Below are 16,962 nucleotides of genomic sequence, written 5' to 3'. Positions count from 1 at the left end.
ATAGCTATTAGATCTAGCCTAGGCTACTTATCCATGTTTTTTAGTTTTTTTTTAGGGGGTATATCAGCTTTAATATTGCAGATAGATTGTAACTTCCATCAATGTAATTGTCTGCATCACTTCCAATCCCCCATATGTTTTTTTTCTTCTAGCATATATACATATATATGTATATATACATATACACATACATACACATATATACATACATACATATCCTTTAAAAAAAAATATATATATATATATCCCTTTATTACTTTCCAACCCCACCATCCCCTCCCTAATTGGAGTAAACTAGTGAACAACAATGCTTAGGCCTCTACTTCATGCTTATACATACTATATACATTTTATGGACACAGTCACTAATTATATTTTGTTTGTTTTTACTCCTGAACTTCCTCCGATCATTTTCATGATGTCCATCTGGTATGCTTCTATATGCCATATCTTTCTAACTATAGTATTTGATCCCCTGCTGATTTTGTATGTTTGCCCACTGACAAAGACATGATCAGTCTATAATTTTAATGGTAGGTTTATTTGAACAGTGAGAGACAGAATAAAAACAAAAAAATCCAGAAAAACGCATGTCAAATATGTTATAAATTGATTTGCATTTTAATGAGGGAAATAAGTATTTGACCCCTCTGCAAAACATTACTTAGTACTTGGTGGCAAAACCCTTGTTGGCAATCACAGATGTCAGACGTTTCTTGTAGTTGGCCACCAGGTTTGCACACATCTCAGGAGGGATTTTGTCCCACTCCTCTTTGCAGATCTTCTCCAAGTCATTAAGGTTTCGAGCCTGACGTTTGGCAACTCGAACCTTCAGCTCCCTCCACAGATGTTCTATGGGATGAAGGTCTGGAGACTGGCTAGGCCACTCCAGGACCTTAATGTGCTTCTTCTTGAGCCACTCCTTTGTTGCCTTGGCCGTGTGTTTTGGGAGGTTCTCACCCATCGTCCCTTTGATGCGGTGAAGTTGTCCTACCCCTTAGCAGAAAAACACCCCCAAAGCATAATGTTTCCACCTCCATGTTTGACGGTGGGGATGGTGTTCTTGGGGTCATAGGCAGCATTCCTCCTCCTCCAAACACGGCGAGTTGAGTTGATGCCAAAGAGCTCGATTTTGGTCTCATCTGACCACAACACTTTCACCCAGTTCTCCTCTGAATCATTCAGATGTTCATTGGCAAACTTCAGACGGCCCTGTATATGTGCTTTCTTGAGCAGGGGGACCTTGCGGGCACTGCAGGATTTCAGTCCTTCACGGCGTAGTGTGTTACCAATTGTTTTCTTGGTGACTATGGTCCCAGCTGCCTTGAGATCATTGACAAGATCCTCCCGTGTAGTTCTGGGCTGATTCCTCACCGTTCTCATGATCATTGCAACTCCACGAGGTGAGATCTTGTATGGAGCCCCAGGCCGAGGAAGATTGACAGTTATTTTGTTTTTCTTCCATTTGCAAATAATCGCACCATCTGTTGTCACCTTCTCACCAAGCTGCTTGGCGATGGTCTTGTAGCCCATTCCAGCCTTGTGTAGGTCTACAATCTTGTCCCTGACATCCTTGGAGAGCTCTTTGGTCTTGGCCATTGTGGAGAGTTTGGAATCTGATTGATTGATTGCTTCTGTGGACAGGTGTCTTTTATACAGGTAACAAGCTGAGATTAGGAGCACTCCCTAGCAATATATGCTTAATCGCATTTGTGGTCACTTTTGAGAATGGTGTTGACCTGCAAATGGAACATTCACGCTTATAGCCTACTGCGGTGTGCGCATCGCTGCGCTTATAATGTTAAGAAATAGCCTAACAGTTTATCAACATTTTAAGCTAAACGTTCTCATCTGTTGCGTCTGGCTCATTGCTTAAAAAAAACATTTGATGCTAGTATTTGTATTAATTTGGGATCTATCGCATCCCACAACTGTCCCACACTATGTTTGGAATATTTGACGAAAAGTAAATGTGGACATTTCTTCCAATATCTTCAATATGCTCCTCAGAATTGGATAAGGACGCGTGTAGTTGTGTCCCCGATGTGACATGATGGAGAGCCATGTGAGTGAGAGTTGATTCGGCATGCAGCCGGGAGAAGGGAATTATAATTATTATATTCAGTCCAAGGGCACGACGGCCACTGGCCGCCAAAGGCATGGATTATTTTAGGGGGCATTAAGGCCACACAAAGGGGGTGCAGCCGGGAAATTCGAGGCATTATCAAGTGCTTGTCAAATTGTGAATGAGAGAGTGATGAAGTGTGTCCAGCCTGCGCAGAAAAACTAAGCAGAGCTCATGCCTTTCATGCAACTTTTTTCAAATCATCATCAGAGTCTCATCATGCAGCCTTAGAATGTATTAAAAATAAAAATATATAGCCCAACATTTGTATCACAACTAAAGTTACATAAATAACTCTAAATTAAGCATATATGAGTTTCTTTGTTAACCGCTTCAATTGTATTCTTCATACTATAAAATAATGCCACGGAATTCTAAGCAAATCTTGTCTGCTAAATGAACTAGTATAGCCCACAGCCATATGGCATAGCCAGATCAGGGCCTAATATAAGGACAACTCAGAGTATGCTATTCTGTTCTTCTGAAAAAGACTACATTTTCTTCATATCATGTTTCTTTAGACCTGTCTAAAATAAATAATTGATTAATTGTGATGGTGTAGACTATATTACATGGATTTATTATACTTTTTTAAAGGTAGATGTTCCAAAGGTCTGCATCAGTGGCTTGTAGGCTATGCATGGAAGCCAGGAGATGCTAAATGTGGTTATGTTAATTATGGTCATTTATCTTGAGACCGGCAGCTTTTTGCTTGACAATCACCGGCTGACAAAATGTAATGACTGCCACAGCTCTAATCTCAACCCACCCAGTTCATATTCATTATATAGATAGGCACGCTTTATCTTGTCAGAGCGTGTTATTTGTTGTGCTTAAAAGGGTCCGTGCAGTGAAGAAATGGAGATGCAATTAACAGATGAAAAATATTACAGAATTATACAGATGAAGGATCTTAATTTGACCCAGTTTGCTACAGCAGGAAAATAATCCTGCAGCAACAGGAAATGTGAATTATTATGTGCATTATAATTAATGGAATTTTTTTGTAGGGGTTGATACATTTGACTTTAGGGCAAATCAAGTCTAAAATGTTTAAGTGGAAATTACTAACTTTAAAAGTCTTTTTAACCCTCCCGTTGTCCTAGGGTCAAAATGACCCGCCACTGTGTTGAACCAACTTTATTTAATTTGTATATTTTTGGGATCATTTGTGAGAAGGAGGCAGTGAGACTTTAAAGAAAGTATCACTGCCTCCTTCTCACAAATGATCCAAAAAATATAAAAATTAAATAAAGTTGGTTCAACACAGTGGCGGGTCATTTTGACCCTAGGACAACGGGAGGGTTAAACCTTGAATACACTACAAGTTTGCATTTCCTGCTGTGCAGGAACATTCTCATCAACAAAATAGTGATCAAATTAAGATCTTACTTGTTTCTTTTGTGCCAACATTTCACCCTCACAACAAAAACAAAGTTAACTTAAACTGGAAACTTTATCTTTATTTGAATTTTTCCAATTAAGGTCAAGGTTAACTATAGATTTGTCAGATTATGCCTCTTTCCACATGTATTCTACAATACAAAATAAAATAATAATGGAACTTTTCAAAGTAAAGGACAATCAGAAGAGTTAACTTGGAACCATCTATTATGTGGCCTACTGTATGTCAAGGGCTTGGTTCTCAATTGAACAGGGCTCATTCTGACAAAATTGCTTTGAACCAATACCCGACAATTAAGTGAATCCACACACACTCAAATTAGAGGATTTACTAAGGCGCTGGGGAAAGGGGGACAAAGAGAATCAGCTCACCAGTGGCGGTCGGTGACGTTTAAGATGAGTAAGGACGATTATTTATGAGCATGGCCTTATTTCTATTACAGCATATTGGATGACTGCCATTCATATTCCATTCACCCAGCTCAATGTAACATTGATAAGTTTAGGCTACTAGATGATACTCAAATTTTCCCTATAACCATCATGAGGTTACTACAACCTAGCCTATGAATGAAAGTTTACAACGTAGGTGCACAAGTCGAGAGAAATTGGAGTAATCAAGGTGACAGACATTGACACATTCAATACCGCCTTGCACACTCTTGCACAACACATCTGCGGTCTGTGACCAGGCAAAAAAAATGTTACACTACACACAGCCTACATCGTTGTCACCATATTAGCTAACGTCATAATCAACATAGCTACTAGAACTAACGTGTTAGTAAAACCGCTACAATCATGCAGTACAGTGTACAGTCAGCAAGCAGTTTAGCAGTTACACCGGCGGGCCCCGGTGACAATACATTTATAAAACCAAAAGCTTACCTTGACTTGGAAGAGTTCCAGTGTTGGATAGCCATAGCCAGCCAGCTAACATAGCATCCCTCTCTGTTTGAGCCCAGTGTTTGAGTAGGTAAACTAGCTAGCTGCATTCGCTAGCTAAGTAAGTGAAAGCGAAAGTGGAAAGAAAATACAATGAAATATAGCTAGCTCTCCCTCTCTCTCTCTCTCTCTCTCTCTCGCTTCTCCTTCATTTTTGAAACAATGTATTTGTTCAAAACTGTTCAACTATTGTCTTTCTCTCTCTTTGAGTCAACTACTCACCACATTTTATGCACTGCAGAGCAAGCTAGCTGTAGCTTATGCTTTCAGTACAAGATTCATTCTCTGATCCTTTGATTGGGTGGACAACATGTCAGTTCATGCTGCAAAATGTGCGAATTGCTATATGCTCAAAATTGCTTTGTGGTTTGAGGAGAACACTTACATTTTGTGAAGGCGGAGATGAGTGGCCGAGACCGAGGCGCACGTTGACAACAGTGGATGCATCAATTCAGGCTACAAGTATAAGCCTAAAGACAATCGCAGAATGTCATCACAATACATGTAGGTGTTTTGTAATAGATGTCTCTTTCCATTCATCAAATTGCGGGTGCACAGTGAACTGTTGGGGTTTGGATGCTGAAATTATTTTGTGAGTGTACAAATGGACGCGGGTAAATGATTGTTTGACAATCAGATAACAACATCATGACTGGTTGTGTTTATGCCACATTAAAATGCATATGTCCTTAAGGCTAGAGGAAGCTTTCCCTAAAGTAAATTGAATTAAATTGCCAAAATTATATAGCATAATTAGCTTACTACTGTCTATACAGAAATAGCCTACCTAATTCAAAATAGGCTACTACACCAGAAAGCATGATTTGGCCACAGAGGATCAGTAGCTTCTTATCCATTGTTTACAAAGATTGGAGTAAAACAAGCTTCTATTTTGGGTTCTGATGGGATACGACAGTTGACTTAAGCTCATGAGGTATATATAAGTTATATTCTTCAAAGTCAATGGTTATATATCATTAATTTATAAGTCCAACATTGGATGTATCAATTAAGGATTCTATCTTTAAACATTTCATTCCTGAGAGGCATACAGTAATGGTTGAACATATTCCTGGTAAACACCAGGTATGAACAGTGACTACAGGCACACGTTGACAACAGTGGATGCATCAATTCAGGCTACAAGTATAAGCCTAAAGACAATCGCAGAATGTCATTACATTTAACATATTTAGCAGATGCTCTTATCCAGAGCTACTTACAGGAGCAATTAGGGTTAAGTGCCTTGCTCAAGGGCACATTGACAGATTTTTCACCTAGTCGGCTCGGGGATTAGAACCAGAGACCTTTTGATTACTGGCACAACACTCTTAACCACTAAGCTACCTGCCACCCCAATTACAATACATGTAGGTGTTTTGTAATAGATGTCTCTTTCCATTCATCAAATTGCGGGTGCACAGTGAACTGTTGGGGTTTGGATGCTGAAATTATTTTGTGAGTGTACAAATAAACACGGGTAAATTATTGTTTAACAACATCATGACTGGTTGTGTTTATGCCACATTAAAAGGCATATGTCCATTAGGCTAGAGGATGCTAAGCTTTCCCTAAAGTAAATTGAATTAAATTGCCAAAATTATATAGCATAATTAGCTTACTCCTGTCTATACAGAAATAGCCTACATAATTCAAAATAGGCTACTACACCAGAAAGCATGATTTGGCCACAGAGGATCATTAGCTTCTTATCCTCGGTGAGTGTGCATATTCACTGTCTTTGTCATTGGGTCATTGCCACTTTTGTTTGTTTTTGGACAATAATTTCCTCCTCTAGGTTAGATGGACATCATATTGTATTTGTTTCTCCCCTTTTGGTAGGCCAAGTATATGTACCAGACAACATCGTTTTTATTGATCTGTTTGTCAGTGTCAGCAGAGTAGGCTACCCTGTAATTTTGGTAGTATAAAATAAATGTGTGTGTGCACTTGGGTGTCCTGTGCTAGTCAGAAATTAAATCTACTTTCACCCCTGATTATAAGAAGCCCTACCTGCACACGGTCCAAATCTCTTCACACCACTTGTGCAGAATCTATTTAAATAGCAAACAGTTGTATAGGTCACACTTTATTTGGATAGTCTACTGTATCTGTAGATGCTCTACAGATGGTCATACTATAGTATATTTTATCTTCTCCTGTGCTGCGGCACCATCTTTTTATGGATGGAGGAGAGAAATAATAGATACATATGTAAACACTCTCTGCCTCTGATCTGAGTGCTTAGAATGTCTATCAAACAGAATGACAGTTTGATGCTGTTAATCCCAATACAGAGGGAGAGGGAGAGGGAGAGGAGATGTCAGAGGGAGGACAAAATCGCCATGACAAGACATCTTGACATTGACATCATGTTTTTACTCTTGCTCCCTTGACAAACAAGGAAGCCGAATGAAACCAATCATTTTGTCATTCAGGAATACCTGATTAGGAAATATATATATATGTCCTGATATAAAATAGATGGTATAATTATAACCTTTCATCTGACTGTAAGCACGGGGCTGTTGGCTACACAGGATCTAATGTTCTTGATGGCAATGTACACCGTACTGCTCCAGCAGAGAGCGAGAGAAGAGGAGTAGTTGAACAGGGCAATAAGAGGAAATTCACCTTTAATTAGTCCAGATTCAGAATACATGGCAACATACTGATCTGTGAAAGGTTAGGGCAGTGTAGGCACTCGATTGGCAGCATGTTATCCAATATTGATAATTTCAGCTGTAAAATGCTGAAACGTGCATGCTTTAACCCCTATTCCCTGACTACTGCCCTGGTTCAGAACCCAATGTACGTAGGATAAATCATGCTAACTTAACCAAATGTAAATAAAAAATAAACTGACGTCTGTGCCCAGTTGGTCTGGTGGAGTCACTGGTAGGAGAGTATGTGTGTGGGAGTGGGAGGGTCAGTGGGGTGAGTGTTAAGTGTGTGGGATGGATGGAACGAGAGCTGTATGCTTACCTCTGCCTGTACTGCATTGCTGCAGTTTGTCGCTGTATATAGTCTCCTTCATGTACGCTCTCTTCCTGCAGAAAAGAATCAGCAAAAGACAGTCATGTAACCATATCTGACAATATAACTGCACTGTATTAAAGCTAAAAATCCTTAATTGAAACAACAACAAAGTGGTCACCCTGCCTCTGATTTGGTAAAAAGCTGATGGGTGGGCCTGGAGAAATGTAACCACTCTTAAATTCATTCACAGACCTATGGATGCAAGGACATATATCAAAATGATAGTTTTAACCATGTTTTAAGGCTATACAGTGTTTGTTTACATTTACATTGTTTACAAAGATTGGAGTAAAACAAGCTTCTATTTTGGGTTCTGATGGGATACGACAGCTGACTTAAGCTCATGAGGTATATATAAGTTATATTCTTCAAAGTCAATGGTTATAAATCATTAATTTATAAGTCCAACATTGGATGTATCAATTAAGGATTCTATCTTTAAACATTTCATTCCTGAGAGGCATACAGTAATGGTTGAACATATTCCTGGTAAACACCAGGTATGAACAGTGACTACAGGTGTAGGATCTTAATTTGATCACTTTTGTTGCTGTGCCGCAGGAAATGCAGATGTGCTTCTTGATTTACATGAATTCAATGAAAACCCACACTAACACATGGTTATATTAACAGTATTGCCCTTTTCATGTAGCCTACTTTTGCCCAGTTAATTGCCTAATCACTGATCAAGCAACATTGTGGACTAATTTAAACATTCAAATCCTGTTGCTGCAGAATTATTTTGCTACAACAATACTGATCAAATTAAGATCCTACATCAGTAAATGCTTGTTACCTGCTGCAGACGATGGAGATGGCGACCAAGGACACCAGGAAGACCACTCCTGCAGCCGCTGAGCCTGCAATTAGAGGCAGCTGTTCCCTCAGCTCTGACTTATACTCATCTGCACAGCACACACAGACCGAGAGAGAGAGAGAGAGAGTTAAGGGTGATATAAAAGATAAGGGAGGGGAGAAATCATATCAAATCAAATGTTATTTGCCACATGGGCCGACTACAACAGGTGTAGACCTTACAGTGAAATGCTTACTTAGAGAAGAGAAGAGAGGAAAGGAGAGAAGCCTTTACTAGCTCTGTGTGGCTGTGGGGAATACACAGACATGTGGGCTAGTATCTGTGCAGACAGTCCCTCAGAGTTGACACGTTGCTTCCTGACACAGCTAATCCCCTAACACATTCAATAGGAGTCAAAAGAACGCCTGCTAATCTCATCACAAATGCTCTATTACGTGTCAGAGGGAGAGTTGAGAGGTAAACAGAAACAGAAACTCAGCAAATAAAGAAACGTCCTCTCACTGTCAACTGCGTTTATTTTCAGCAAACTTAACATGTGTAAATATTTGTATGAACATAACAAGATTCAACAACTGAGACATCAACTGAACAAGTTCAACAGACATGTGACTAACAGAAATGGAACAATGTGTCCCTGAACAAAAGGGGGGTCAAAATCAAAATCAACAGTCAGTATCTGGTGTGGCCACCAGCTGCATGAAGTACTGCAGTGTACAGGCCTCAGTGTAACGCTCATTCCTTTGACGATAAACGCAAATCCAACCATCACCCCTGGTGAGACTGCGACTCGTCAGTGAAGAGCACTTTTTGCCAGTCCTGTCTGGTCCAGCGACGGTGGGCTTGTGCCCATAGGCGACGTTGTTGCCGGTGATGTCTGGTGAGGACCTGCCTTACAACAGGCCTACAAGCCCCCAGTCCAGCCTCTCTCAGCCTATTGCGGACAGTCTGAGCACTGATGGAGGGATTGTGCGTTCCTGGTGTAACTCGGGCAGTTGTTGTTGCCATCCTGTACCTGTCCCGCTGGTGTGATGTTCGGATGTACCGATCCTGTGCAGGTGGTCTATATCCTTTACACGTGGTCTGCCACTGCGAGGACGATCAGCTGTCCGTCCTGTCTCCCTGTAGCGCTGTCTTAGGCGTCTCACAGTACGGACATTGCAGTTTATTGCCCTGGCCACATCTGCAGTCCTCATGCCTCCTTGCAGCATGCCTAAGGCACATTCACGCAGATGAGCAGGGACCCTGGGCATCTTTCTTTTGGTGTTTTTCAGAATCAGTAGAAAGGCCTCTTTAGTGTCCTAAGGGTTCATAACTGTGACCTTAATTGCCTACCGTCTGTAAGCTGTTATTGTCTTAACGACCGTTCCACAGGTGCATGTTCATTAATTGTTCATGGTTCATTGAACAAGCATGGGAAACAATGTTTAAACCCTTTACAATGAAGATCTGTGATGTTATTTGGAATTTTACGAATTATCTTTGAAAGACAGGGTCCTGAAAAAGGGACGTTTTTTTTTTTGCTGAGTTTATATCGATAAATATTGTGTTTTTAATGAACAGCATCCCTTTTCATATTCTGCTGATATCATATGCAGGGTTCTCCCCAAAGAATGTAAGATTGGCACTGCGTCACCTTGTGGACAGCTGCGCCACTATGTAAAAACATTATATATAATAAAAAAATTAATAACTTTATTTGTTATAATTTAAGGCTCTAGATTGCAGGAAATGGTGGTTACAGGAGTCCAAAAGAGCACCGCCCCCCTCCTGGATCTCTCCCGCGGCCGTACTCAGTAGTAACACCTTGTTTTTTTTAAACTGGAGAGAACCCTGATATGGGTTATAGTTGTATAATATTTTGTGGGAGCTTTCAAAATAGCTCCTAGTGATAAATATATCCATGTTTTACTTATTTTGGTGCAGTATTTGCACAAAAGTCTTATTTTTGTTAACTTTTTATTGGGTTAAAAAGTGTTATTGTCCCTGACCATGGAAAACTTTTCCAAGACTGATGACTCAACTATTTGGGGGGAAACGGATGCTGCTGTAAACCCAAGTCTTCCGCAGGCACTGCTGCTAGAGATCCCTGTTAATAAACTACTCCACACTGTGAGCAGGCAGGGGCTCTCTGTTGGCTGCTTTCCTACACTACACTATGCAGCTGTGCCACTCACTATGGCTAACACCTCAAGTGTGCCATTTCCACAAACAAATGGAAGTAGTCAGATGGTAGGTGTAGACAACCCTTACAGTCCCTCTCCTGAACAGTAACTCACAGCCCCCTCTAACTCTTAAAACATGTAGCCTACCTACCCTCAACTCTGCCTGACTCCCTGACCCTGTAGAGAGCAGAGGTAGGGGAGGGGTCCCCATTGTTTACCGGCTACTCTGTTTGCACCCCTGCAGCTCTCCAGTCAGGGGCGGCCTGTTCAATAGGGCGATATGGGCGACGCACTGCCAAACGGGAAAAGGAAGGGATTTTTTTTCTAATCAATTATATCACGGCAACAGTAGTTATCAGTGTTGTAATCTATACGTCTGATCTGCCACAGTGCCACACTGCCACTAAATGTCGAATCAGGCTAAAGTCGTGCTTCAAATGGCTCCCCCCCCTTTTGGGGCGATTTCAGTCAGGTTGAAAATCGCCCAGAAGTCTCTCATAGCCTCTAATGTAAAATCTATCTTTTTCAAATTTCAGAGCCTTCAATACAATCTCTATGGGTGTCTGAGGGCTTGCACTTATGCGCTTTCGTCATACGTAACGTAACGTAACCATGAACGTAACTGAGAAAAGAGCGGATTGTGTCTTTGAAAGAAGTTCCTTTTTGTCGGCGAACAAATGAAGATAAATTGGCAACGAAACAATTAGGACCTCCCAGACCAAATTTAATAATTCAACAGGTTTCTACTAAAGGCGGAAAGTCCTACACCCGAGGATTTTCCAAAAATTGGTACGAACGGAAAAATAACATTGCCACTCAACTTGATGAGGGATACAGGCTAGCTGTCCGCCGCCACAACGATGAGGTTAGTGTTGATAATCACAAGTTTACTGGAGAACTGAGACCAAGTAGAGACTTTGGACAGGGTGGATATGGTATAATAAAGGCAGTTTATTCAGAGGTAAAGATATCTGGAATCGCGTGCACGGACCCGTTCGTCAAACTCTTAGGGAGCTATAAATTAAGCCCCATTACTTACCATATCAGATAAGAGAAATTGCTGCAGCTACATATATTTTACATCCTGGCCCTACATAGTTCACTATTTGCATCACTTACCAAAATATTACATGTGGTCATATATGCTTGGAAAGTGGAGATGCCATAGAACGTCAAAAAAGTAAACATTGCTGGAGACACATTGCCGTTTTGGAGAAGACATCGCGTTTGCTAGCGAAGAGATTTGTTGTGGCAAATGAACTTGGGCTGGGAATTGCCAGGAACCTCACGATAAGATATATGCATCAGCATTGCGAGTCTCATGATTCTATACGTATTGCGATTCGATACTGTGATTTTATTGCGCACCATATGTCTGTTGCAGAGGGATCAGAAAGCCATGAGAACGAGTTTTGATCAGTCATGGAAATAAAAGTGCTGAAAACAAATTGGCTCCCAATGTGAAAAGATTGAGAACAAGCTATGAAGGAACAATAATGGTGTTTTGGTGCAGGTACAGCCAACTAGCGCTAAAATATTGCGATATTGTCAATACAGTATATCGTAAAGTATCACTATGTAACTCGATTTCTTTCACCCCAATCCCTCAAATTAACGGTAAATAACTGAATTGTTTGCCCCACATTTAGCTAAGATGATTAGCTAGCCAGCTAAAATGTTTTATTTAGTTAGCAGTCGCATCTACAATAGTTTACTGTCAATAACATGTCTCCAAAAATGACGTGGTGTCTCCAATTGTGTTGACATTTTACAATTGCGATGCGCATCCATGAGTATCCACTTTCTGTAGCTCAGCTGGTAGAGCATGGCGCTTGTAACGCCAAGGTAGTGGGTTCGATCCCCGGGACCACCCATACACAAAAATGTATGCACGCATGACTGTAAGTCGCTTTGGATAAAAGCGTCTGCTAAATGGCATATTATTATTATTATTATTATTATCTGAAGAGAGCCCCGAAACATTGTGTGCAGACATTTTATGCAATAAATGAAGTAGGTTGAATCTAGTAGTTCTGATCTTCTGATTGGTCCTGATGAGTTGGGCGAGGTCCCCTCCAGGCTACTGTCACTGTTGCATTGGCTCTGAGTCGGGTTCTCTGTCTTCAAATGTTCAGCCTAAGAGAGGGGATTTTTGTGTGTGTGTGTGTGTGTGTGTGTTTAACAGTGATGATGTGTGTGTGTGTGTGTGTGTGTGTGTGTGTTTAACAGTGATGATGTGTGTGTGTGTGTGTTTGTGTGTGTGTGTGTGTGTGTCCTCAGAGCAAGAACTCGTGAGTTGGAAGAACTGAGAGGCCTATGGCGTGGGTGTTGTCCTTGGCCACCTGCTGACAAGGCTGACAAGATAGGACCCTTTTGTCCATTGTTATTGGATAGGAACAGAACTTATAACCAGCTCCTGACCTAAATAGATCTTAGCACAACATTTTACTCAACATATCATATTCCATATTCACTATAACAAATATATTTACTACGACATTAGCAAGAACCGCCACATCCTCAGCCGGCTAATCCAGTGTGTGAAGTTTTGCGGAGTGTTTGAGTTAGCTTTGCGAGGCAAAGATGAAACTGAGGGCTCCACCAACCCTGGTAAGCCAACACTTTTGAGATCAGTCAATAAATGCTTCTGGTATTGACTTATATGCTGCCCCTGTCTTCATGTTGTTGCTGGACATATCTTTTTTAAAATGTGTGTAGGTCACCTAAATCATCAGAAAAATTGCCCCCCCTGAGAATTTTTTCAGGAGCCGCCACTGTCTCCAGTTACATGCCACACACAGTGACCTCTGATTGAGACATTAGACTGCCCATCACCACCTTTGACCCTGCCCACCTGCATATCCTCAGGTCATCTGAGTCTCCTGAGTGGCGCAGTGGTCTAAGGCACTGCATCGCAGTGCTAGCTGTGCCACTAGAGATCCTGGTTCGAATCCAGGCTCTGTCGCAGCCGGCCGCGACCGGGAGACTCACGGGCGGCGCACAATTGGCCTAGCGTTGTCCAGGGTAGGGGAGGGAATGGCCGGCAGGGATGTAGCTCAGTTGATAGAGCATGGCGTTTGCAACGCCAGGGTTGTGGGTTCGATTCCCACGGGGGACCAGTATGAAAAAAAATATATACTAATAAATATATATGTATTCACTAACTGTAAGTCACTCTGGATAAGAGCGTCTGCTAAATGACTAAAATGTAAATCTGTCCAATAGGCAGGTGGAACCAGGACAAGTCTCAGTCTTCAGCAAGCATTGGCACTGACCTACTTAAATGCGCTGTACTGGGATAGTGCACTTTATGTCTGGGTGTACTGTAAGCTTGTATTTAACTGTCTGATAGCCATTCCTGCCATAGGCCTTAAGATGGCCGCCGGCCAGTGTTGTTGTTATTGTTACGCAAGCTAAGATGGCGGCCCCCATGGCCTTATCCAACATGGCTTCTGTTTACGTATTAGCATTGTTAGCCACACAGCATGCTAATCCACTACCACTAATGGTGCTGCTCATTATATTATTGCTATGTTAGGCCATGGCCTTCGGCTAGCCTAGCCTAACCTAGCATGCTAATTTATTACCTATGATAGCTGCTATTGTCTATATATATATATATATATATATATATATATATATATATATATATATATATATATATATATATTGCTTTACTGTGTGCTATGTTAGCTATAATAGCCAATACTGTTAGCTTCGCTAGTTGCCCTGTACATACTGTGTTCTGTGTTAAGCCTAATAGGATATTATGCTAATACCTGTTACCTGCTGTATGCTATGCCATGTTCATTGCTGCTATATCGTTATATAGCTATGCTATTATCGCTAGCCTATGCTACATAGCTACTAGCCATCACTGTTATTACTGTTGTGTAATACATTCCCCTTTCTGTTCCATTACAGAAACCACTATCATTTTCACTATTCACTACCATCAGTCCTCTTCCTGTTTGCTATGTGTGTGTGCCTATCTTGAGTGTGGCAATAAATGTGTGTTCTGTACACCTCTCTTGCTGGTCATTTCCGTCCTCTTACCAGGACGCTGGGACAGTTGCAACTACAGTAATCCCTCGTTTATCGCGGGGGTTACGTTCCGAAAATGACCCGCGATAAGTGAAATCCGCGAAATAGAAAACTTTTTTTTTTTTACAATTAGCAACTATTACATGTATACAAATACAGTGACTCACGTGTAGGCCGTTTCGTCGACATTATGGGTTTAGAAGATGTTCGAAATTACAAGATAATTTGGCCAACTTAATGTAAATTTGCCAAGCTGTTTTATGTACGTACACATAACTGCACGAGACGACAAAATGATAGCACAATTCGTAGCATGTTTTGATACAAGAAGCGGGAGTGAGTTTTTAGCGAATCAGAATGCAGAGCACAATGCACCAAAAAAAAAAAAAAAATGCATTATGAAAATCCGCGAAATAGCGAATCCGCGATAAGTGAACCGCGAAGTGGCGAGGGATCACTGTATATCTAAACCAGCACCAGTAGGTGGCGCTCTTTTTCAGTAGGAAACACTTTAATCCGGACGCAGTTTTGGAATATGTACTGCATCTTAAAAATAAATGTGAATATCAAGAGAATATGTGCTTTAGCAAATATATTCACCATCTGCTCTGCGTCGACACACACCTTTATTGCAGTAATGCCCAGTTATCTGGGAAATGTTTGAATTTATTACTATACTATGTCCAACCTCCCACACTAAGTCCACAGACACAAAGACCCCGATGGCATGATGGTGTCACACACACAGACAGACAGAACCTACCATCTGTCAGGGTTTGGAAGAACTGCTTGCTGCTGTATTTGCCGAAGCCTGCCACCGTCCTGGCACGGACCTGTACCATGTACATGATGCCTGGCCTCAGGCCCTCCACACGGGCAGTGTTGGTCTGGCTGCGCACCATGGTCGAATTCAACTCAGTGTGGTCCTGTAACAGACAGCGAGAGATGGAAAAAGAGGAGAAAGAGATAGAGAATATTACATCTGCTCATCACGCAGGCCCTGAAGCCTTCAGGCGGTGTAGTGGAGTAACACACCTCGAGTCAACCCATCATCCCAATTCATACAGTACATAATACCCTGTGGACTTAGATAACAACATTTCCTTGGCCACTTTTCCTCGTTATGTTTGTGTATAAGATTATACTGGATGGTGGATTTCCACATTGGCCTCCACTGTTGCACTCTTTATACAGCCATAGAGGGGCTTGGACTAGGCCAATGGGAATTAAGTATATCATTTTTGAAATATTTTAATTGGGCCACATAAAACCAGAAATAGGTACAAGGAGCAATGCATGGGAGGTGTTGAGAGAAAATCCCCACATTATATATTTCCTCTATCATGCTGCAGCATATCGGTAACTGATCCTGGTTTTAGAATCCATGCATAGAGGTATTCATCATCAATCATCAACCGGGAGTTACCACACACTTATCTCCTTTCAGATTACTGGCTCATCACAGCACACCTTTTCACTGGCATTGTGTGTGCTTAGAGAGTGCATGGCATTTGCTTTTCTTTCTCTGTTTGCTTTCTTCCCTCTCTGTCTGTCTATCTCCACAGACTCTTCCCTCAGTGGAGGGATGAGAGCAAACAGGCGCAGGAGGTGGAAAAACACTGAGACGTGTCCAGGTTAGCCTACGACCAGAATGAAGGGATATAGGAAAAATAGCTTGTGTGAGATTTGGAGAGCATTCATCTCTTTGTGTACTGTACACCTGAGTGTATATACCACCGGTGGCTGGTGGCACCTTAGTTGGGGAGGACGGGCTCAAAGTACCACTATGTAAAATATACTGAAAGTAGCAGGCAAAATGTGTCCCGTTTTTATGCACACCAGCAGACCTAGCCTGAAATACAAATAGCAAGTCACATTCTCACTAAACACTGAACATGTACATACCACAGGAGGCTGCTGAGGGGAGGACGGCTCCTAGTAATGGCTGGAACAGAATAAATGGAATGGTACCAAACACATGGTTTCCATGTGGTTAATACCATTCCATTTACTCCATTGCTAGGAGCCGTCCTCCCCTCAGCAGCCTCCTGTGGTATTTACATTTACATTTACGTAATTTAGCTGACGCTCTTATCCAGAGCGACTTACAGTTAGTGCATACATTTTTATTTTCATACTGGCCCCCCGTGGGAAACGGACCCACAACCCTGGCGTTAAAAACGCCATGCTCTATCAACTGAGCTACCTCCCTGCCTGCCATTCCCTCCCCTACCCTGGACAACGCTGGGCCAATTGTGCGCCGCCCCATTGGTCTCCCGGTTGCGGCCGGCTACAGCAGAGACTGGATTTGAACCAGGATCTTTAGTGGCACAGCTAGCACTGCAATGCAGTGCCTTAGACCACTGCGCCACTCGGGAGGCCTGTACATGTTCAGTGTTTAGCATGTGTTTAGTAAGTGTTTAGTG

General features: G+C 41.7%; 1 protein-coding gene across 1 annotated transcript in view; it reads right to left on the bottom strand.

The window, feature by feature from the left end:
• Positions 1-16,962, bottom strand: part of LOC311149076 (ephrin type-B receptor 1-like) — a 229,608-nt gene that overhangs the window by 37,319 nt on the left and 175,327 nt on the right. Inside the window, exons 7-9 of the mRNA XM_084186184.1 lie at positions 15,300-15,462; positions 8,310-8,418; positions 7,460-7,524 (exon numbers count right to left, since the gene is read on the bottom strand). Coding sequence (XP_084042310.1) covers positions 7,460-7,524; positions 8,310-8,418; positions 15,300-15,462 — 337 coding nt within the window. The remainder of the gene's footprint in view (positions 1-7,459; positions 7,525-8,309; positions 8,419-15,299; positions 15,463-16,962) is intronic.

The sequence above is a fragment of the Coregonus lavaretus genome (genome assembly GCF_964263955.1).
Source record: "Coregonus lavaretus genome assembly, chromosome: 21".
In the NCBI taxonomy this organism is placed as follows: domain Eukaryota; kingdom Metazoa; phylum Chordata; class Actinopteri; order Salmoniformes; family Salmonidae; genus Coregonus; species Coregonus lavaretus.
Note: the sequence above shows the minus strand (reverse complement) of the source record. Positions and strands in the feature narration are given on the sequence as shown.